General features: G+C 44.7%; 1 protein-coding gene across 5 annotated transcripts in view; it reads left to right on the top strand.

Annotated features, from left to right (window-relative positions):
• Positions 1-15533, top strand: part of MYLK4 (myosin light chain kinase family member 4) — a 93416-nt gene extending 77883 nt beyond the window's left edge. For 4 of the 5 annotated variants that reach the window (XM_081146066.1, XM_081146063.1, XM_081146064.1 and 1 more), the window contains 2 exons: positions 606-677; positions 3386-3947. In XM_081146066.1, the coding sequence (XP_081002192.1) occupies positions 606-653 (48 nt within the window). In that variant the 3' untranslated portion in view covers positions 654-677; positions 3386-3947. Of the gene's footprint in view, positions 1-605; positions 678-3385; positions 3948-14320 lie in introns of those variants that run through there. The other variant, XM_081146067.1, reaches the window with a different exon arrangement.
• The last annotated feature ends 7356 nt before the right edge of the window (positions 15534-22889 follow it).

Genomic DNA, 22889 nt, shown 5'->3' with positions numbered 1-22889 from the left:
GCTCGGCCAGCAGTCCCGCCTGGCAGTGTGTCCTGACCCCGCATCCAGCCTTGCTTCCACTCCTCCCTCCAGATCCGCCCCAGTCATGGCGACCATCTAAGGCCTATTTTAAATGCCACCTCTGTTAAGATGGGTCTTCTCAGTCCCCCAAATGGAGGTGCTTTCTCTGCCTTCCTGAGCCTCCCATGCAGCACCTAACTCCTGTCCGCTGGATTTGAAAACTTCTGGAAGAAGCAGTTTCTGTGTCTGACAGGCCTTTGTAGTCACCGCTGCCCCAGCTTCATCTTGACTCTGTGCTCTGAATAAGTGAACATGTCAAGGGAGTTTTGACAACACACACACACACACACACGTGCAAAATGCAGGTGTCACCAGGTGCTAAGCTTTGCCCCTGAGGGGAGGGTAGTGATGGCAGGGGCTCCAGAGGAGAGTGGGGCATGTCTGAGCTGGACTCACCATATCTGTCAGGGCTCCTTAGCAACTGGGCTTCAAGAGCTTGAAGAGAATGTTCTACTCAGTAACAAGTTATCGACTGTAGTGTTTCATAAGTCAAGGACTGAGGGAAAAACTCTGACCCTTCCCCAAATGTCCTCTGGTTTTCCTAGGAAAAGAAGAACTACTGCTCGGATGCTCAGGACCTTGTGGCCCAATAGTCTCCAGAAGGGAGCCCTTGCAAGGTTGGTCTCAGGTCCTCTCCTGAGGAGGTGTGCGTGCAAGCCTAGGAGAAAGCGGCTGTTTGTTGCACTGTGTGGGGAGCAGGGCGGTGTTCTGGCTGAGGTGGGGAGGGGGCGCAATCACACTGCAGCATTTGCACCCCGGCTCTGCCATTTTCTAGCCCAGAAACCTCGATTTCCTGGCTTGTGGGCTGGGGACAGTATTACTTCCCAGGCTTTTGAGTGGCTCCAATGAAATAATCCAAGCAAAGCCCTGAGGCTGGGCCTGGCACATAGTAGATGCTCAATAGGTGCCAGTAGCTGAACAGAAACTCCTCTGGTAGTCTTTATCACAGTTGTGCCAGGTTGGCGGAAGTAATGTCTGTTCTGCATGGGCAGGTAGACCAAGCCTCAGATACTCAAAGACTAACTCACTCCCCAAAGCCACACTGCCAGTCAGTGGTGGAATGCAGCCCTCTCAGTGTCTCCGAATCTAAAACTCACACCTTCTCTCTCTTCTGAGCTGCCTCCCGGTCTTCATCCAATTGTGGGCCCTGAGGACTCTACCCTGCTTAGAATTCTGTTAGAATTCTTTAGAGGGAGTTTTACATGTGAATATGCTCCATTATATCAGTAAGCTAGCCCTATTTATGCGCAAAAGGAGAAGCCTAGAAAGTGTACTTATTACAGAGGACTCTTAGAAAGCCAACATTATGTCCTTGTTGGGGGGCCATTTGCTCTCCAGCAAGTCAGCTCCCTAATCTTAGGCAGTAAGCCCATGGCCCTGTTGTCACTCAATTTTAACAACTATGTAGGACCTAAAATTTGTGAACCTGTGTTGTTGCTGCCCTCTGGTCTCGGTCTTTTATTCTGTATCAAACCTGGCTGTCCTTGGGAGTTACAGCAATTAACAAATCACCGGAGTGCACAGGAGGCCACAAATGCTTGGCAGTCCGTCTGGGCACTGGCTCCGGTGTGGCCTGGGGCTGGGGACTTGGTGGCTCAGGTCAGCCTCACTCCCAGGCTGCCAGGGTCTGCCCAGCTCCTCTGATTTGTATTTATTCTGGTCTTGAGGTTTTTGTTTGCCTGTTGGACTGTGTATATTCTTGTAAGCTTCCTTGAATCTTCTATAGAGTAAGAACGGGTAGAAATAAATCAATGTCATAATAAAAGTCACAAACCAGCATTAGAAACGCACTTGGCCTTTGGTGTAAGGGTCACTTACTTAGGAGCCTATTACTTATCTAGAAATCTATGAACAGCCACAGGAAGGCTTGCCCTTTGAGCAAGGACCTTGACTTTTTAGGAAGTATGTTGCCACATGTGCATAAAGAAGGGGCTCCCCCGCTCCCAGGCCGGGTGGCAGTGCTCACCGGGGCACCGGGGCCTTGGCCTCTGCTGGGAGCCCCGAGAGCCCAGGCCATGGGCAGGCAGTAGCCTCTGTTGCTCCTCTGTCTCTTCCCCCTTCCCCAGAAGTCCTTTTGTCCCCAGCTACCGCAGGCCCCGAGAGTTTGGCACAAACCACCTTCCCGCACAAACCCAGGAGTCATTTCTGAGGCCTGGTGGGAAGGGATTCACTGGGTGCCGGGGGCTGCACTGCTAGGAAGGCTGTCCCTGGGCTGGCTGGGGCAGGTGGGAGGTGTAAGGTCCTTCCACACCGAGTTAACGTGTTGACGCCAACGCTGTGGAAGAGAGTGGCTGTCACTACACAGAGACCGAGACAAAAGGACTGAGCTGGCCACCCTGGCCCAGGGAGGTAAGGCCCTCTTTGCGGGACTAGCTCGACCAGCCAGCTCTCTGAACCCGGCCATGTCTGCCTCCTGACAATCGCTTGGGCTGCCTGCCGTCCTTTCCTGAGTCCCTCAGCACCATCGAACCACAGAGAGTCAGTCACCTTGGTCCCCAGCAGGCTCGGACTGGTCATTGCAGGTCCACACACTGTGGTTCCTTCCAAGTTCATTTTCTTAGTTTTTGTTTTCAGATTAAAATGAAAGCTTAAGATATGAACTTTGGGAGCAGCCTCACATTTTTGAAAAAATAGCTCATTCTTCACAATACTTCCTGCCAGCTAAGATGGGGTTTTTGGCAAGATCTATTATGAGTAAAACCAACTTTGAGATAATATTGATTTTAGAAATCTGGTGGTTGAAGATTATTTCTGTGGAAAAAGTCTGACTTCCAGGTCCCATGAATAAGGCATAATCCACAATGTAAACTGTGGCATATAAATTTCCTGCAATTTGTTAGAGGCTTTTTGATGCGTTGAGGAAACACCCTAAAGATCTCTCTAGAAATGGGGGCATTTCACTGTGTTTCCACCACATCTTTTGCTGGCCGTGAGGTGTCTGTTTGGGACCTCCTCAGATCCATAGGAATGATGTAGGGCGAGAACGGTGTGGGGCCAGGTCAGATGCGGGGCTACAGCAAGTGGAAGTCTCCCCGAGACCCGCAGCCCCACTTGGAGCTGACAGAGTGGACCGTGGCAGCAGCCCCGGAGGGAACAAAGAGGCCTTGTCCTCCGACGTGGCAGAGAGCACTAAAATATCTTGCATAAACTGAAAACCCCAGCCCCTCTCTGGTAAGCATTTGGAACCTTCAAGGGGTTCTTTTTCCCTCACATGCACACACACATTATAAAAACCGTGTGTGGTTTTCCTAAGGGCACAACCAACTAATTACAATTTTAAAAGCCCTGTTGAATTAACAGGAGTCATGTTTTGCTTGCTTTGCAGGAAAACTGCTGGGGTGGCTGCTGCTTTGAGATTTTTGGAAAAATCAGCAGTTCTGATGCCTTGACCTGGACGATGACTGACGGCCTTGGGGGTGTGGGGTCCTCCGCTTTTGAATTCGGAGCCCCTGGTCCCAAGGGGACCCCCGCGCTCTGGTCCGGGGCACAGGCCAGGCGGCGCCTCTTCCCTCGCCGCCCACGCCCGTGGTAGTGCGCACGGGAGGGGTTCCTCCATCTCGAGTTTTTAGTTTTTATGTTTATTTCTTGGTTTTAGTCACGGGACAGGGGTGCATTATCTCTGCTATTCCCAGTTTTTTAGCACAGCCGTGCTGGAGATTTGCTTAAAACCTGGAGGATGCATTTGGAGGGAGAAGACTGCTTCCAGTCATTAGGGGTGCCTCTCCGAGGGGTGATCGTGTCGCCGGGAAAAACGCAAAGTCGGGGCACCCTGAACACGCGCTTCCCTGACGTTATTAGTTTAGTTTGTTCTGAAACCCGGTGAATTCAACTGATAATTTGCTTTCTCTGAAGTCCGAGGACAGAGGCAGGGCCCCGCCGCCTCCGTCTCCTCCCCGCAGCTTCCCCCGCGGCGGACTCCGCTGCGCGCCTTCCCTGCGCCGGGCGTGGCCGGGGCGCGGGGCGCGGGGCGCCGGGCGCGGGGCGCGGGGCGCGGGGGGCGCGGTGCTGGGGCCGGGACTGCGCCCGGGGCGGCGCGCCCCCGGGACGCGGTCAGCGAGGCGGGCTCCCAGCCCGCGTCTCTGGTTCCGAAGCGTTAAGAAGGGGCGGGAGCCCAGGCCGTGCCGTCCAGTGGTTAGGGCGTTGGCCTGCCCGCCGCGGGGTCGCGGGTTCGAGTCCAGGCCAAGGTCACGCACGGTTCCCCCCCAGCCCCGGGTGGGGCTCCTGCGGGAGGCAGCCGACTGATGTCTCTCTCCAGACCTCCCGCCTCCTTCCACTCTCCAAAATCAATGGAAATAATGACCTCGAGGGAGGATCAGCCAAAAAGGGGGGAGTGAGGCCAAGGCGCCTGCGCGCAGAGAGGCGGGCGCTCGGGCCTGAAGCGCCCGGGCGGAGGCAGAGCCGCGGCCCAGCGCCCGCCCTCCCCCGGGCACCGCCCCCCGGCCTCCCCGGGCACCGGTCCTGCGGGTCGCCAGCGGGTGTCTGTATTCGAGCGTCTGTATTTCCGGCTGTCAATGAGGCTCCCGCTGCGCCCGAGGCCGTGGGATGAAGTGACAGTGGGCTGGGGCGGTGGCCGTGGCCGTGGGAGCAGCCGAGCTCGCCGGGCTCCCCGTCGTTCCTCAGGCCCCGCGGGCCCTGGAGCGCCCCGCGCACGGCCGTCGGGGCAGGTCCTCGCTTTGGTGTAAGGAACAGAGGAGGCAGAGAGAGGGATGTGTCGTTCAGCGAGGGCCACGTGCCACTGCGAGGGCCACGCGCACTGCGAAGGCCACGCATCACTGCGAGGGCCACTGCGAGGGCCACGCGTCACTGCGAGGGCCACACGCAGTGCGGCCGAGCGGCTGTAACACGGGCTCCTTCCTGCCCACGCGCTCCTGCTGGAGGCACGGCTTCCTTCCCTCGGCCGTGCCTTCCCCACGCGGGCTCCTCCGGTCCCTGTTACGTGACTGTGCGCACGACGTTTAGTTTAGCTTCCTTAAGAAGGAAGGCCCCGCGCCTGCAGTGTGGCGTCGCCGCGCCGCGGGCAGCGGGCGGTGCGCGCAGACCGGGAGGACCGCCAGCCCGCGCCCGCTGCCAGGCTGGCCGCAGGGCGCGCCCCGAGGCTGAAGGACGCGAGGTCCGGGGCCGGGCCCCCGACACCCGGCAGGGCCCCCGCCTGGGGCGCGGCTCCCCCAGCCCCGCTCGGCCTCCGCTGGCACACAGCTCTCCCGGGCGCACCGCACCTGGAAGACAGCGTAGGCCAAGCAAAGGAATTATTTTTTTGCCAAATTAACCCACTGATGACCCTGCATTTAGTGGGTGTGATTTTTTTCAGAAAAGGCTTAGAGAGGAGACTGGACTTTGAAACCGGATCTCCCTTGAATTTGCAGTTAAATTTCCACATTTTGAGGAGGAGGCCTCCCCATGCCAGCAGGGCGCCTTTCACAGGACAGCCAGGGTCCTTTGCATTGCAGAGTAGGTGACCACAGACTAGTTCTGTGAAAGCAGATCGCTTCAGGCCTTGCGCGCCCTGTCGCCTTCCTCCAGCCCTGTGTGGCTGCTCCTCCAGAGCCCTGGTGGGCCGGTGGCTGCCCTGGTGGGAAGGAGACCCTGCGCAGCGGAGAAGTCAACCAGCATGACCCAGGGAGGCCGAGTCGGCTAGACTGGGGCTATTGTGATCGATTTTTCCAAGAAGCCGTTAGGATTTGAGAGCCTGTACTTCTCCACCCTCTTGACATGATGTGGCTTCGCTCACTTGAAGTAGGCAGTTGCCCTTCCTTTAGTAAATGGAGGAAATTAAACACTGATGTGGCCCTTCCCACTGCCTGGAGAGAGAGACCTCACAAACCACTGGAGAGGAAGCGTGTGCACGTTTGTAATGTGTAAGATACCAACACTTACCCAGAATCTGTTGCTGTTTAAAAATCTGAGAGAAAGGGCTCATGCCCCAGTTTGTAGCACAAAAATCTCTGAAATGAATTCTCACCTGAACCCACCTGAATAGATTTCTTGGTTGAAATTGGATAATTCCTATGTTTGTTGAATACCATAGGTTTCTTTTTAGTTGTTTTTTATCTGACTTAATATCATTTTGCTTTCTTTCCTCAAAAATATAACTAGGCATGCCGCATTGTCATGGCGTACTCTGATGTGAATGTGTTTTTGCTTTTTGTTAATCCCCACCACAGTATATTTTTTCTATTGATTTTTTAGAGAGAATGGAAGGGAGAGGGAGAGAGAGACACACACACACATCAATTGGTTGCCTCCCACACCTGCCCCAACTGGGGCCAGGGGTTGACGCTGCACCTGAGCTACATGTCCTTGACCGGAAATCGAACCCAAGACTCTTCACTGGGTGGGCCAACACTCTAACTACCGAGCCAAATCGGCCAGGGCTGAATGTGTTTTGAACATGTTTTGAAAGATGTGTGAATACTTATATTTTCACCATTGTTATAAAAATTCATAAATATAGCAAAATTTTTTCTTGTTTCAGTATCTAAAGTATGGGTTTGATATTAGGGAAATGAAGGTCTTGCTCTTTAATTCATTGCTTTCTTGTCCCTCCTGCCCCTCTACCCTAGCTCAGCAGTTAGGCAGCGGAGCCGGTAGGATTACGTGCGCTTGGTCAGTTGGCTACAGGCCAGGTGAGGGAGTCTCATTTGGAAAACTCATTTGTGAAAGTGTAATGGCAGGGAGGCTGAGGGCACCTCCCTGGGGGTGGCCGGTAGGCTCAATTCAGCTCTCTGTTCTCTGGCAAGCCGGTCATGTAGGGGGCACGTCAGCATTGCGCTCAGTTCTCCCCAGCCACCATGCTCCCAGCTCACTTTTGCTATTTTAATTTTATTTTATTATTTTATTTTATTTTATTATTTTATTTTATTATTTTATTATTTTATTTTATTTTTTACTTCCTTCTTGTTTTCTTAAATTAGAGTCAAAGCCCATCTTCTTATTTATTGTGATGCTCCCCTAAAAGCCTTTTTAGGATAAAATTTATATTTCCAGAGGTAAGTTGCTTTCTGTCCTAAAGAAAACTTGTTGCTGGACTTACTAGAAGTTCAGTTCCTAGACGGATTCCTTCCTGGCAGAGCATGAGTCTGCAGTTTCTTATACTAGAAGTTCTAGGTATTTCTCCCAGCTCAATTTTAGTTGGGTGTGTTTTTCTCACGTGGTTTTTATATAAGCAGTTTCACCTTCCATGAAGGCTTATAATTCAACTACTACTTATTCAGAAGAGCAGAAACGTCGGATCCCTGAGTGTTCACATGCTGACTTACAGGTGTTTTGTAGTTTTCTCAGCTGGTAGATGTTGGTGAGTCTTTTGGATGCGATGCAGCTGTGCAGATAATAAATAAACATGGATTCATAATGTGGAGATTGTGTATCTCAACTACATTCTTCTTTCTGAATATCATTTCATTCAGCTGCATGTCATTGCCTTAAGCAGATGTAAACTGTCATGTATTTGTCTTATATTGAAGAATAAACATGGACCTTATTTATCCTTTGGCTAATGAGCTAAATTATTCAAATAAGTGGTCTTGGAAAATGCAATACAAACTCTCTCCTTTATGTCAAACTCTGACATGTTAGGCCGATGACATTAAGAACCCAGACACATTAAAAGAACGGTGTCACACTCACAGGGGCTCCAGAACCATCTGCAGGAGCACGGGCTGGTCCCAGGGAGGGAAGACAGCCTCCCTATCTGAACACAATGTACCAACACAGGCTTAGGGGGTTTTTGCTGTAAATGCAAAAATATTTCCTGAGATGTATATAAAGTGTATAGTGTCAGGACAGTTTTTAGTACATTACTCAAGCAGTTAGCAGCAGGTCATCCCTTTAACAATGCACCTCAGCAAATATTCCTCAGACACTAAAAAGTGTTTCTTCATAAAACCTGCATAGTTAGGAACCAGTGTGGTGGGGGAGTGACCTCTTGGGCAGTACACCAACTTCTGTGGCTTCGGGGCACCCCATGACAGCTGGCCCAACCCCTCCCGGCGAGCCCCTCCCGGTACCAGCTATGTGGTGTTTCCTGGAGTCACATCAACACTATGGGCAGTCACACAGTCGCACAGGAGTGCAGGGAATGCTCACTGCCTTGTCAGCCTCACTCTCTGTGCTCAGACGGACCGAAGAAAACTGGTCATCACAACCATTAGGATCTTTTTGTGAGCTGTTACCGATTTCCAGTAGGTAGAGAGAGGTGAAGCAACAGTCTCCTCCCCATGGCCGACCACTAGGTGGTATTTGGTACAATGAAATTCAGCCAGGCTCAGGCTGAATGACAGGCGGCAGGTACAGACACAGTTATGAGCCCAGCTGCCTGGCCTTCTAGGCCGTCTGCATGAAAGGGTCACTCAAGGCAGCTGTGACAATATTCCTATTGCAAACTCCAGGTAACTGCATAGTTAGGTGAGAGTACAGCATCCTCTGTAAGTGCCGGGACCCAGGACCCAGTGGAAAGCTCAGGTTTGGGGGCTACTTCCAAGCAGATGGGTTCCTGAGCTCCCTGGATTCTTATACTGTTACTTAAGAATTATTACATTGTTATTATCATTCTATTATTATATTATATTATCATTCGTCATTTAAAAGTGGAAATGCCTGTACAACATTCCTGGCCAATCCATACACTTTACACACTACTTATTAAACCAGTTCAAAAAAATCATTTTCTAGTGTCTATTAGTATCCATTATGCCAATTTCAGGTTCTTCTGGTGTTAAATAGACATAAGGATAGAACATACCAGCCTCCTTATGCCAATTTGAAATGCTACCTCCCAAACCATGGAGTATATGTTCTTCATCGGATTAACATCCCTCAAATGTCAACTAACTTCTGTGCCAGAGTATTTTACAGTAAATCACAGACAACATCATCCAGGCTGGCACAGCATCTCCCACAACTCTTCCTAAGACAAGCTTTCAGCGCTGCCCTTGGTCCCTCATTTAGCCGGTTGAGGAACACACAGGAATGGCTGCAGACCCTTGGCTCTTCCCTCTCTTCCATGGGAACTGCAGCTCCACAGTACGCATCCCATAGCGCCGCCCCAGCCTGCCTGCGTCCCTGCATGCCCGCTGTGATCTTCAGGGACATCGCTGCCCTGTGGAGTCAGCACTGCTTATGAGTTACAGGCTATTAAACAAGAATGGCTTCTGTCCCCCTTCACAGTCTAATGAAGCAAGTCCGTGAACTAGATACCGAACAGCAGAGAATCTTGCTGCTCTCGGGGGCTCCAGGGCCACACTCATTTCTTCCAGAGGGATGGCCTTCTGTGTTCACATTCTTTTTAAAACTAAGATCCTGCAGTTTTCTGTGGAGTGTCAAACTAGTGATGAGCAAATACCCTTCTTAAATAACTGTCTCTTTTACTTCTCCATCCCTCATCCCCAGTTGGGGACTAGCTGTACACACTCCGTGTGGTGGGGACTAGCTGTACACACTCCCTGCATGGTGGGGACTAGCTGTACACACTCCCTGCGTGGTGGGGACTAGCTGTACACACTCCCTGCGTGGTGGGGACTAGCTGTACACACTCCCTGCATGGTGGGGACTAGCTGTATACACTCCCTGTGTGGTAGGGACTAGCTGTACACACTCCCTGTGTGGTGGGGACTAGCTGTACACACTCCCTGTGTGGTAGGGACTAGCTGTACACACTCCCTGTGTGGTGGGGACTAGCGGTTACACACGTCATGCTTTATGGATTCCCCTGGTTTCATAATTGTCTCTTGGACTCCAGTTTCTTTCTCCTCTAATTCTTCACATTGATGAATATTTTATTTTGAAAACACAACTTTAATTATATCACTTTAAAGTTTAAAGTTTAGACCTTGCCTGGTAGGGCGTGGCTCAGCGGTTGAGCATCGACCTTGGATTCAGGCGATAGGGGCTCGATTCCTGGTCAGGGCACATGCCCGGGTTGCGGGCTCGATCCCCAGTCAGGGGCGTGCAGGAGGCAGCCGAGCAATGACTCTCTCATCATTGATGTTTCTATCTCTCTCTCTCCCTCTCCTTTCCTCTCTCTGAAATCAATAAAGATATATTTAAAATAAATAAATAAATAATAAATAAATAAAAATAAAGTTTAGGTCTTTAACCTAAAAAACACACAAAACAATTAACTCCTTAGTGTCAATTTTAAGACCTTCATGTATTAGCATGATTTACCTTACTTTTAAGCATTATTCACATTTGCCCAATCCCCTCCCTTACTCTAAAGATACAGGAATTATTTCCTAGACCTCAGCAGTGACATCAGAAAGAATCTCTGACCAAATTAGGCCTTTAGCTATGGGTCTTTTTGAACACCACAGTTGCTAAACTTTTGAATGTAATGCCGCTAGTTCATTCAGGTACTAATAAAGGGTTCAGACCATTTGTGCTGTTATTTCTTTTTATCACAGATGACTAGTGCTGGAAAAGACCATGACTGGGGCTGGAGGCTCCATTTCCGATGACTAACTTTCATAGCTGGCAAGTTGATGTTGACTTTTGGCAAAAGGCCTCAGTTCCTTGGCAGGTGAACCTCTCCATCAGGCTGCTCATGTGATTGGTGGCTTCTCGGAGTGAACAGTCAGAGAGAGTAAGACAGAAATCTCAGTCACCTTCCTGACCCATTCTCAGCTGCAGCCATAGTCCCTAGTTTCCACACTGCCCTATAAAACGTGGAAAGGGATTACACAAGGCAAGATTAATAAGAAACGAGAATCATTAGGGACTATTTTGGAGGTTATCAACCATTGTCCACCCTTTGACTACCAAAGAGTCCATGTCCCTCACACAAGCAAGACACATTTACCCATTTCAAATGCCCATCAAAATCTCATCTTATTACAACATCAGATCAAAGTCAAAATCTCATCTTCTAAATAAAGTTTATTTGAGGATGAATCTCATTGGCTGACGTACCTTAAGTATATCTCCTTGAGTACAATTCCTCTTGATCTGAAGACATGTAAACTAAAGAGAACTTTATCCCTCCCCCAGCACAGCCACACCTAAGACCGGGTGATGAACAGGCATGGGACAGCCACTAAACATATTCCTGTTTTAAACGAGGGAAAGGAACAACATCCACAGCGATTATAAAATTCAGTGGGGTAACTGTGGAGTTTCCTTTAAAGACTCAGCCTTACTCCTTCCCAGGGCTGATCCACTAGGACTCGCGGCTCCACCCTCCAGCCCTTGGCTTTGGCGGCTGAGCCGCCCGCCTTCGCCGTGGAAGCCAGTCCGTGGGTGCCGCTGGGAGGTTTCTCAGTCTTCCTGCCACTAGAAGTTTGCAAAATGTGAAGCTTTCTGTCCTCTTTGTGCTCTCTTTACTCACTTCAGTACAAGCTGGTGGTGCACCTGGCAATATGAATCTTTTAAAAGTTTATAAGTATCCTCTTTGAGATATGCTCTTCTTTCCCTTGAACTTCTTCTTCTTCTTCTTCTTCTTCTTTTTTTTTTAATATATCTTTATTGATTTCAGAGAGAGGAAAGGAGAGGGAGACAGACAGGAACGTCAATGATGAGAGAGTCATCGATCGGCTGCAGCCCGCAGCCCGGGCCTGTGCCCTGACCGGGAATCGAACCCCATCGCCTGGATCCCAGGTCGACCGACGCTCAACCGCTGAGCCAGGCCCGGCCGGGCTCCCTTGAACTTCTGCTGAGCCTCGTGAGGACAACACCCTCAAACATTTTAGGGAAGTTTTATTGTTTAAATGATTCTCTGATGCACTGTCTTGGATATTTCTGAAGTTTTAACATAGAATTTTAACCAAGAATTAAAAAATTTAAAATTTTACACTTAATTTCTTTCTTCATGATTAGACCATGCTTCTTTCAGAGTAAGCTGGATTTCATCTTTACCTAGAAGTACTTTCTTAATTATAGTATCATTTGTTGTCTTCAGAGGCTGGAATTTTTAATTTCCCTTTTGTTTAAAAGTCCTTCCTTTCGTTTGTCTCTCTTTTCTAAAATTTTATCACAAGCAGGAAGAAGGAACCAGGAAGCACTTTCAATAGTCTGTGGAAATGTCCTTAGCCAGATTACACAGCTTATTATGTAAGTTTTCTGTTTTCCCCATTCTTGCAGGTGACAGTGTTGCTAAACTTTCTGACTATATGATAATTTTTCTCCAGTGTCAAATAACATTTTCTTCAGGCCCTTACCTCACATCCTCCCCAAACATCATTAGGATTCCATGAAAAATCTTCAAGGCTCTTCAGGCTTTCACTCTTCAAGACTCTCCCCAAGTCTTTCCGGCTTCTCTCCTGCTGATTCCAAAGCCTTCCCTCCTTTGAGGTTTCTGTTAGGGTAGAGCTCCTCAGCTCCTCACAGCACGGCACCGAAGTCTTGTGTGTAATTCCAGAGCTTTATACATCCTGTTTTTCTGTCTGAGATGTTTTCTGTTATTCTTGTCTACCAGATGAACGAACACCCAAGTCCCATCATTTTTCCCAATCTAGGGAAAAGTCCTTATGTCCTTGTGACATCCTCTATAGTTTCTTACAACAGTTGTCACTCTGTCTTCTAAACTTAGGCTTTTTTTCTTTTTTGGTCTGGCTTCCCTCTTCCTATAAGCTCCTTGAGTATAGGCCTTTGGGTCTTATTTTTAGCACAATTTTCCTTTTCTCTCCAATTTTAAACAGAGATACTCTTTGAAGTGAAAGAATACTTATTTTGCTGGATTTGGAATGGAAACATTTCAACACTATTAGCAAACTTATTGAATAAACTTCCAAAAATATTTAGAATCATATTTTTCTTCTGGTTTAGACCCCTTTTTTGGTTTTCCTTCCAAGTGGTTAATGGCAAAAGTCAGAATATTATAAATGAGATTTTATTTTCCACTTTTATTCATAATTTAAAAAATATTTCCCCTATACATATGCTTAAAACGTGTCAACTTGAGAGAAAACAATGTAACAAGGATTCATTGCTAATTCTTGCTAATTAATGTCTGAAACTTTTTTACCCTCAATTACTTCACACACCTGTTCACTGTAAATTTCCTTAGCAATTTTATATCATATTAACATTGCCCAGAACTTGGACGCACACATGAGGTTTTTCTGAACTTTAATTATTTTCAAATTAATTTAAATATTCTGAATAATTGCAAACTTACCCATATGTTTAATAAGATTGAACTTAAAATTTAAAAAAATTATGAAGTTTTCCTAAGGTTTAAAAAGACAACATATAGTCTGCTTTTAAAAATGTTTTAGAATTAGTTTTTAGAAATTCTTTCACTGAAAATCATAATTGTCTCAAATCTTATCATTCTATAATCAGTAGCTTTTTTCTAACTACTAGCAGTGCAGTAGTTCACAGCTTTCCGAGGTGACACATGGGTTTTGCTACCTGCCAAGCCTCCCTTCTGCGAACTTCCCATAAGTCAGGTTGCACAGTTTGGGTCACTGTTTTCCAGTAACAGTTTTCACTTTCCCGTCTCAGTAGTCCTTTTGCTTTAGGTTGTGCAATCTTATGGATTTGGCCAACATCCAGATGCTTCTTAAACGCCAAATGTGTAAGGCACTTCACAACATTAAAGGAACAAATCAGATGACAATTGTTTTTTTTGTGACCATCTATTGGGACTTATCATTTTCAAAATAATACTTGTAAAACATAGGATAGATAGGAGACCTTGTTCATATTGGCAAAATGAGGCTTCCATTTTTCTCACAGTAAGCAGTAAACAGTGTTAACTCTTCAGCCTTCATATAGTGGTTTGTGTTGCATAGGAACTTAGGCATTTTTGTGAGCTATTGGCAGTTATAATATGGTTACACTATAGAGGTGGCTGGGGGACGGTTACTGGGTTTGGATGGGCATGCATGGCACATGAGACTTCCAACTTTAAAAATAATCTGTCATGTTTTGTATCATATATGCACATAAACACACATTCCTGGGCCTATGTACAGTTGGTCTACTGTCAGAACAATGAAAAAAAAAAAAAAAGATCAAACAGGAACTCAATTAATCAACATAAACTTGACCTAAAGGACCAGTCTCTTTGGTCAGTTCTTGCCCACTCACCATTTCCAATGTTCCTTATTGCAAAAGAGGCAGTTACTATGACAACCACCTGGTTATAAGATCACTTCTTATCCTGTTTTACAAGTATTATTTTGAAACAATGGGTACAAAAAGTAATTAATGAGATATTGAAGATGCTTTAGAAATATACCTAAAACTTATAATTTGAATGACTGTTGTACTCAAAATAGTCATTCTCGATAGCTATGCATTTATTCTGATCATTTTTTTTTTCCAGTTTACACATGTTTGGAATTCTTCAGGACATGCCCACTGTCTTGTTTTGCAAATGCCTCCATGGAAACCAGTACCATTTTCTCAACCACCATCTAGTCATTAAGCCAGCAATTGGATCACTGAGCCTCACCATTCATTGTATTCACTAACCTGACTCCAAATGACTTCTGTTTTCAAAAATTGCATAAAATATTTACATTTAAAGAACTGTCATTGAAGAGATTTTAAAAAACACTATAATGGATAACCTAAAAATTATTTCAAAGTAGCTCTAAAATGGTTTTGAGATGTGGTAGTACAATTGAATTGATGTAACTCTCAAGCTACTTCCACGATGGTGACCATACCTAGATATGAACTCAGCTCTCAGCACTGCTTTAGCTGCAGCCAGTGAGCTTTGATACATTGTGTTTTCATTTTCATTTGCCTGAAAGTATTTTCTAATTTCCCTTGTGATTTCTTCTTTGGCTTATTGGTTATTTAGGAGTGTGCTGCTTAATTTTCACATATTTGTGAATTTCCCAAGTTTCTTCTGTTATTGATTTCCAATTTAAGACCACTGTAATCAGAAAACATACCTTGTATGATTTCACTCCTTATAAATTTATTGAGGCTTATTTTATGGCCTAACATATGATCTATCCTGGAGAATGTTCTGTGTACACTTGAGAAGAATTTATATTCTGCTATTGTTGGGTGGAGTGTTCATAGGTGTTTGTTAGATGTACCCATTATTGAAAGTGGGGCGTCACAGTCTCTATTACTGTGAATGTCTTTTTCTCCCTTTAATTCTGTAAGTTTTTGTTTCATGTATTTGAGGCTCTGTTATTAGGCACATATTTGTTTATAATTTTTGTCTTCCTGATGAATTGACTCTTATCATTTAAAAATGTCTTTGTTGCTAGAAAAAATTACTGTCTTAAAGTCTATATTATTTGATATTAGTATAGCCACTCTATTGATTACTGTGCAACAGGCATCTTCCACACTACAAGTCTGTCCCTTGTAGACAGCATATAGTCTTTAAAAAAAAAAGTTAATTCAACCAATATCTGCCTTTAAATTGGAGTATTGAATCCAGTTTTAGTTAATGTAATTATTGTTAAAGTAGAATGTCCATGTCACTTGGCTCTTTTAAATATGTTATATCTTTTTGTTTCTCTTCTATTATGGATTCATCTTGTATTAAACAATATTTGCTAGTGTACAATTTCGATTCTTTTGTTGTTTCGTTCACTATACTTTCAGAGTTATTTTCTTAGAGGTGTTTCTGGGAATTACAATTAACATGTTAAGTCAAAACAATATACTTTGTATTAACACCAAATTAATTTCAATAGTATGTAAAACTTTGCTACAAAATAACTATTCTTACCCCCTCCTTTGTGATTTTTTAAAAAAATATATCTTTATTGATTTCAGAGAGAGGAAAGGAAAGGGAGAGAGAGAGACAGAAACATCAATGATGAGAGAGTCCTGCACACCCCTGACTGGGGATCGAGCCTGCAACTCGGGCATGTGCCCTAACCAGGAATCGAACCCCAACCGCCTGGATCCTAAGTTGATGCTCAACTGCTGAGCCACGCCTGGCCGGGCTCCTTAGTGATTTTATTATCATATAAGTTATATCTTTATATATTATCAGCCCATCAACATAGTTTATAATGATTTCTTTATGCAGTTGTCCTTTCAGTCAGATAGAAGATATGATATTTACCTATGTACCTGTACTAATGCTCTTTAATTCTTCATATGGGTTTGAATAACTGTTCGGTACCCTTTCACTTTAGCCTGAAGAATTGTCATTATTATTACTGTTAGTATTATTATTGTTAAAAACCGCTTTACTAAGGTATGATTGCCATAAAAGTGGATTACCTTTATTATTTCTTGTAGGGAAGGTTGGCTAAAAGTGCATTCTCTCATTTTTTGTTTGTCTTAAAATGTCTTACTTTTCCTTTATTTTATTTTATTATTTTATTTTTTACTTTCCCTTTATTTTTGGAGTGTAGTTAGAATTCTTGGCTACAATCTTTTTCCTACAGCACTTCAGATATGCCAATCCACTGCTTTCTGACCTCTATGGTCTCTGACAAGAAGTCACTAATTAGCCTTATTGAGGATCTCTTGCACATGCTGAGTCATTTTCTTTTGCTGCTGTTAAGATTCTTTGCATTTGGCTTTTGGCAGTTTGACTATGATATTTCTAGATATGGGCCTCTTTTAGTTTATTCTATTTGGAGTCTGTTGAGCATCTTGATGTTTTCTATCAAATTTGGGAAGTTTTTTAATTCTACAAATCTCTCTCTCTCTCTCTCTCTCTCTCTCTCTCCCCCTCCCTCCCTCTCTTCTCCCTCTGGGGTTCCCATTAAGCTTATGAAGACATGCTTGACAGTATCTAAGGCTCTGTTTATTTTTCTTCATTGTATTTCTCTTTGTTTCTTCAACTCCATAATCTCAATTAACTTATTATCAAGCTTGCTAATTTTTTTTTGCAAATTAAAATCTGCTGTTGAATTTCTCTAGTGAAAATTCTACTTCAGTTATTATTACTTTTCAACTCCAGAATTACTAATTTTTAGAAATAACTTCTACCTCTCCATTTATATCCTCTATTTGGATATAAATATATTTATATTTATATATAAATATATATTATCCTCATATGTTCCATTAATACTTTGGACATGGTTTTCTTTAGTTCTTTAGATAAATTTTTAATAGCTATTTAAAAGTTTTCCTAATAATTTCTTAAATCTGACTTCCTCATGGACAATTTCTATTGATTACTTTTGTTCCCATTTATGAATCATGCTTCCCTTTGTCTTTTAGTGTCTCATAATTTAAGTTGAAAACTAGACATTTTAATTAATATAATATAGTAAATCTGGAAATCAGATTCTTTCCTCCTGAAAATTTATTGTTGCTGTTTTGTTGTTGAAGATGATGATGTCTGTTTACTTACTTTATTAGACTAATTTTGTAAAGTCTTTATTCTTTGTTACTTGTGACCACTTAAGTCTCTGCTCAGTTGCCAGTTAATGATTAGACAGTGATTTTTGTAAATGCCTTAAACAATAAGTTTCCATCCTTTGCTGAGGGGCTCTCTTAGTATATTGGAGCACATCTCCCATGGAAGGCTTTTGAATCTTGCCTTCACCTTCACTTTCCACTCATACAGGGCCTCAAGGTGGGCCATTATTGGAGACCTGGAGAGATTAGGGTTTTCTCAGCTCTTTCCTAACTTCTTATGTACATAGCCGTGCACATGAGCATGGCTTTCCATCTACCCTAAAATAGGTCATAGTTTTAAGTTTTTGGCTAGCCTCTTGTTTACCCCAACTGACAACACCATCTCAGGCAGCTGAAATATTAAATAACTGGTTGTTTTTGACTAATGCCCCGGGGATAGAACTTTCTCTACTGAATGAGCTCTGAGTCAGGTCAAATAATAACAAGCCCTGAAAATGGGGATTTCCCAGGAAACTGGCAGACAAGACTGATAATGACAGTGCTCTCAGGATGAAACGCTCTGTGGAGCTTCAAACCCAGTATGCCTCCACTCCTGATGACTAAGCTCATAGTTTTCAGAACTACCACAAACCTCGGGAAAAGAGAATGGAACTTAAAATGTTGCAAAGCTGACTGTACTTATAATATTCAACCATTCTAGAATAAACATTGCTTGGATTGTTATAAGTCACTAATTAATTTTCAGAGTTCTGAAAAAGTTGATTTCCACAATTTTTGCCTGTGGTTATTTTTCCCCTAATGGAGCAGTGGATATTCTGAGATCCTTCCTCCACCATTCTGGGTCATACCCGTTTTGATGATGTGACCTCAGAGAGTCAATTGCCCCAATTCCAGTTCCAGATTCTGTTGTAGTTAGGGCATACCCTGTGACCCAATCCTGATTAATAGAGAGGAATCATGCTAGAGTAGTGGTTCTCAATCTAGAGTTCAAGAAACACTAGTTTTTTTGGGAGTGGGAGAAGGGCTATTTGTTTTAATTTCCAATCCATTTAAAATGGATACTTTTGTGAATTACAATGAAAAATTAATTGCTAACAAAATGAAATAGAAAAATAAAACATTCAAAACACAAGCCCTATTTCTCATTATTAGGCTCAACAGACATAAAATTATACTTTAATAAATATGAACAAAATAGGAGATTCCAAGTTGGTGGTGGATTAAGTGGAAACTACACTGACACTCTCCCAGGACCAAACTGGAATTACAACTAAAATATAGAAAATCCATCTTGAATAGTCAACTGAAGACTAATGGGAGAGCATCCTCATAACCAAGGATCTAAAGTGGAGACCACATAGAGACCAATAGGAAATGTGGAGGGATGAGAGAACTGGCTGGGCTCCCACAGGTAGCAGCTGAAGGTCCTGAGGGATATCTCAGATGTGGGGGCTTCCCACTGAGAACCCTAGGGCCTAAGCCCTAAGCCGAGTGCCTCAGCTCAGAGCACCAGAACTGAGAAAGGTGCCCACATAACATCTGGCTGTGAAAAGCAACAGGGTTTCTGCCTGCCAGGTAGAGACAGTTGAGAATGCAGGCACCTTCTTAAAGGGCCAATGTGCAAAGTTTCATGTGCAGCCACTCACCTTGGGCTCTGGGAGAGGGAGGGCAGAGCGGACTAGAGCTGTGTGAACAGATTCCAGGGTTTTAGGGCTCTGGGGACAGAGCTTGGGTTCCTGTGCTGAGCCATTGCCCCAGACTGCAGAGGACATCTTTCTCAAACAAACCATTACCATACAGGCAGCTTTTGCTTGGAGTGGTGGAGTAGTGGAAGCAATTGACCCCCGTAGTTGGAAAACCTCTCATCCCATCCTGTGGAGTTTACCTCTTGCTGTGGTCTACAGCCTGGGAGTCATTAAGAGACTTAGAATAACAATCAGCTTGAAGGCAGAGGTGCATTACTGGGTGCTTTGAGTCTTTGCCTAATCTGCTTCTGGACCAGGGGCTAGGAAAAGCAGACCTTGGTGCACATCTTGGTTCTTTCCTAAGGCACCCACCTCCTGCAGAGGGAGGCACAAGTTGTGGATTGCTGAAGGCTCCAAACAGGTACTCAGGGCCAGTCATAAACAGCAAATGACATTGTCCTGCATGAGAGACCTTCCAAAAAGACTGGGAGTGAGAGCAGATCTACCTAATACATAGAAACAAACCCAAACAGGCAGCCAAAATGGGGAGACAAAAAAACAAGCCCCAAGTGAAAGAACAAGAGAATTCTCCAGAGGGAGAAGACATGAAATGGAGATGAGCAGTCTATCAAATATAAAGTTTAGAATAATGATTACAAGGATGCTCAACAGCATGAGAAAAGATATAGCAATATGAAAAACAACCAGGCTGCAATGAAGAATGACATAGCACCAATAAAGAACACATTGGAAGTAATAAACAGCAGATTAGAGGAAGCTGAGGGTCGAATCAGTGAATTAGAAGACAGGGCACAAAAACCACACTGAATCAGAAAAACAGAAAGAAAAACCAATTAAGAAACAGGAGGACAGCTTAAGGGAGCTGTGGGACAATATGAAATGTAACAATATTCATATCATAGGAGTGCCAGAAGGTGAAGAAAGTGAGCAAGGGATAGAGAACTTGTTTGAAAAATTAATGGAAGAAAACTTCCTTAATCTGGTGAAGAAAAAGTCACATAAGTTTAGGAGCCACAGAGAGCCCCAAGCAAGAAGAATTCAAAGAGGCCCACACCCAGACACATCATAATTAAAATGTTAAAAATTCATGGGGGAAGCTGGTGGTACTGTGACAATAAGCAGAAAGCCCTTGATCCCTGCCATGGACTCAATCTACTGCTAAAATACTGTGTAACCAGCTTGGAAAAACCAGAGAAATATACCTGAGTGGACATATTTCAAGAAGGGAGCACTGAAGAAACATCATAGAATCTGGTAAGGGGAGGGGAGGCATAGAAAGGGGAGTCTCCCTGAAGCCTGTGCTGGGCTCTGAGGCCCTAGGACTAGAAGTTGCAAAGCTCCCTCACCTTGGGGGTGTGGACTGGCATCCAAAAGCTGGGATCTCAAACCCGGAGTGGAGGAGAAGGGAAGGAGAGCCCCGTGCAGAGGAAGGAGGGACCCAGGGGAAAGTGTGCCTGCGAGGAGGGAACTGCACCTTCCTAGTGAAACAAAGCTTCTAATTGTGGCCGCAACAGGCATCTTCCATACTGGGTGCTGACCATAGGACATGCAGTCCCACAGTGTGTAAGCCTCTGCCTTCCTGTAAAGAATTGTGTGGAACCCCAGAAAGCATTTATCTGTGTGGCGCAGGGAAGGGGAAGAGAGCCCTCCCACCGCCAGAGAGGGTCCAGAGCTACCTGTGGGGCTGATTTGTTCTCCAGCCTCCTGAGCCCCTAGTGGGGCAATTCTGGGATTTTTGACCCACCCTGAGGGGTGCCAAGATAGCATGCAAGGAGCCGCCCCAGCTTTACTGAGATCAGCGGTGCAGGGAAGCTCCATGAGGCTGACTTTGTGACCTCTCCTGCTTGGTGCCTAGTCACTGGGAGCGGAGGTACCTTGCAGGGTGGATTCTCCTTGTGTATTGCTTTGTGCAATTTTGAGGTTTTGATCATTGAACAGGCATCCACCTTCCTGGCTTGCACTGGAGAGATAGACCAGCGAAAGCTGGGATTTATGTCTGCATTGTGGAGAGTTTGAAATTAGTGTGTGCCATGCAGGCAGCCAACCAGATCTGGGAAAGGAGGGGCGGAGCATGCCTACCCCTCCTGCAGGCTAGGAGCACCACCTCAAACAGGACAGGGGCTGGTTCAGCTCACTGAAGCCCCAGGTAACCCCGCAGGGCACAGCCCTGAGGGGGAAGGGAGAGCAGCTCACAGGAGGACATCACAAGAATAAGACTCTCAGGGACCGTTGTTTGAGAACTGGAGGAAACGCTGCAACCCCTGCTGGGGGCTGGGCCGGTAAAGGGCTCACTGGAATGTTTTTTAATCAAACCCACTGAGCCCAGGCTGCTGAAACTGCCCATACAGAAAAGCCATAGACTGAAGTGAATCTGAACCTGCAGCAGGCCAGTGCATGGGGACTATAATTGGAGGACAGGGTGGAGACTGAGGAGCTGGCTGTGGAGTAGAGACTAACTTCCCCACCATGAGTGCCTGACAGCAAAACCTCTAATTAAAGGAAGCAATATCCCAAGCTACACTAGTTGTCCTGCACCCCAAAGACTCTTCAGAAGACTCTGGAGTAAGATCAGGCAACCACAAGAGGGAGGCAAAATACCTGACAAGAGGAGGTGGTTCACAGAAAGCCTCAGATCAGCCAGCTACCTAAGGACACCAGAGCCAAACCTAGATAGTTCCTAACATTGTCTGATACACAAGTACCTCCCAGGAGAACCGAAAACAGCACACAAAACAGTGAGCCTCAGACAACATAAGCTGCCCAGATGAAACTCATGTGATTGACTTTTTTTCCTTAGGGAAAAGAGAGAAAAGAAAAAAAAAATTATTTAAAATTTTTTTTTTAATTTTAAAATTAATATTTAAAAAAAATTTGTTTTGCTTTGCTTGTTTTTTTTTCTTTGTTTTGTTTTGTCATTTGTTTTATTATCAAGAATTTGTTGGTATTCCCTGCTTAATTGATGGGACATTATCAGTATAACCAATAAGTTTACTACTTTTCTTTATCTTTTCCCCCATATCTTTTACTAGACTCCCTCCCTGCCCTGGCTCCATTTCTCTCTCCTCTCAATCCATTGGCATAACTCTTTCTCTTTCTTTCTTTCTTTCTTTCTTTCTTTCTTTCTTTCTTTCTTTCTTTCTTTCTTTCTTTCTTTCTTTCTTTCTTTCTCTCTCTCTCTCTCTCTCTCTCTCTCTCTCTCTCTCTCTCTTTCTTTCTTTCTTTCTTTCTTTCTTTCTTTCATTTTCTCCCTTCTTTTTTTCTCCCTTCTGTCTTCCTGTCTTTTTGTTTGGTTGTTTGATTTTGTTTGTTTCTTTATTGTATTTTTATTTTTTCATTTTCAACTATTTTCCTATTCCTATGTTCTACACTTAATTCTTTGCTCACCTTTTTTTCAGAAACTTTTCTCTGGCCATTTTATCTCCAAGTAGCTTCCTTGTTTTTTACTTTTTATTGTATTTTATTTTATTTTTCATTACTTTTAGCAATATTCTTTTCTCGCTCTACTTTTTTTATTCTCTCTCTCTCTCTTTTTTTTTTTTTTTTTGCTTTAGTAATTGTGTTCTCACTTCACACTCCCAATTCTACTTTCACTTGGGATGTTTTCATTGTGATTGTCAAGATATTTTGTAAGATACTGCTTGTTTCCTGGCAGTTCGATTGTGTATTGTTGTGCCTAGCCAGCACCCATACAAAAGGCCGAGACACACAGTTAGCTAACCTGATAGGACGGTATTCCCAAGGATGAGTTAACAACAATCTAGACCCAATCACCACAGGAGAGCCCAAAGAAACCACAAAGGGGGCACCCACAAAAGGGACACACCTAGAGAAATTAGCTCATAAGTATAAGGAAAACACACCTCTGGGCTCCACTGGACATACACTACAAAA

This window comes from Miniopterus schreibersii (assembly GCF_964146895.1).
Source record: "Miniopterus schreibersii genome assembly, chromosome: 8".
In the NCBI taxonomy this organism is placed as follows: domain Eukaryota; kingdom Metazoa; phylum Chordata; class Mammalia; order Chiroptera; family Miniopteridae; genus Miniopterus; species Miniopterus schreibersii.
Note: the sequence above shows the minus strand (reverse complement) of the source record. Positions and strands in the feature narration are given on the sequence as shown.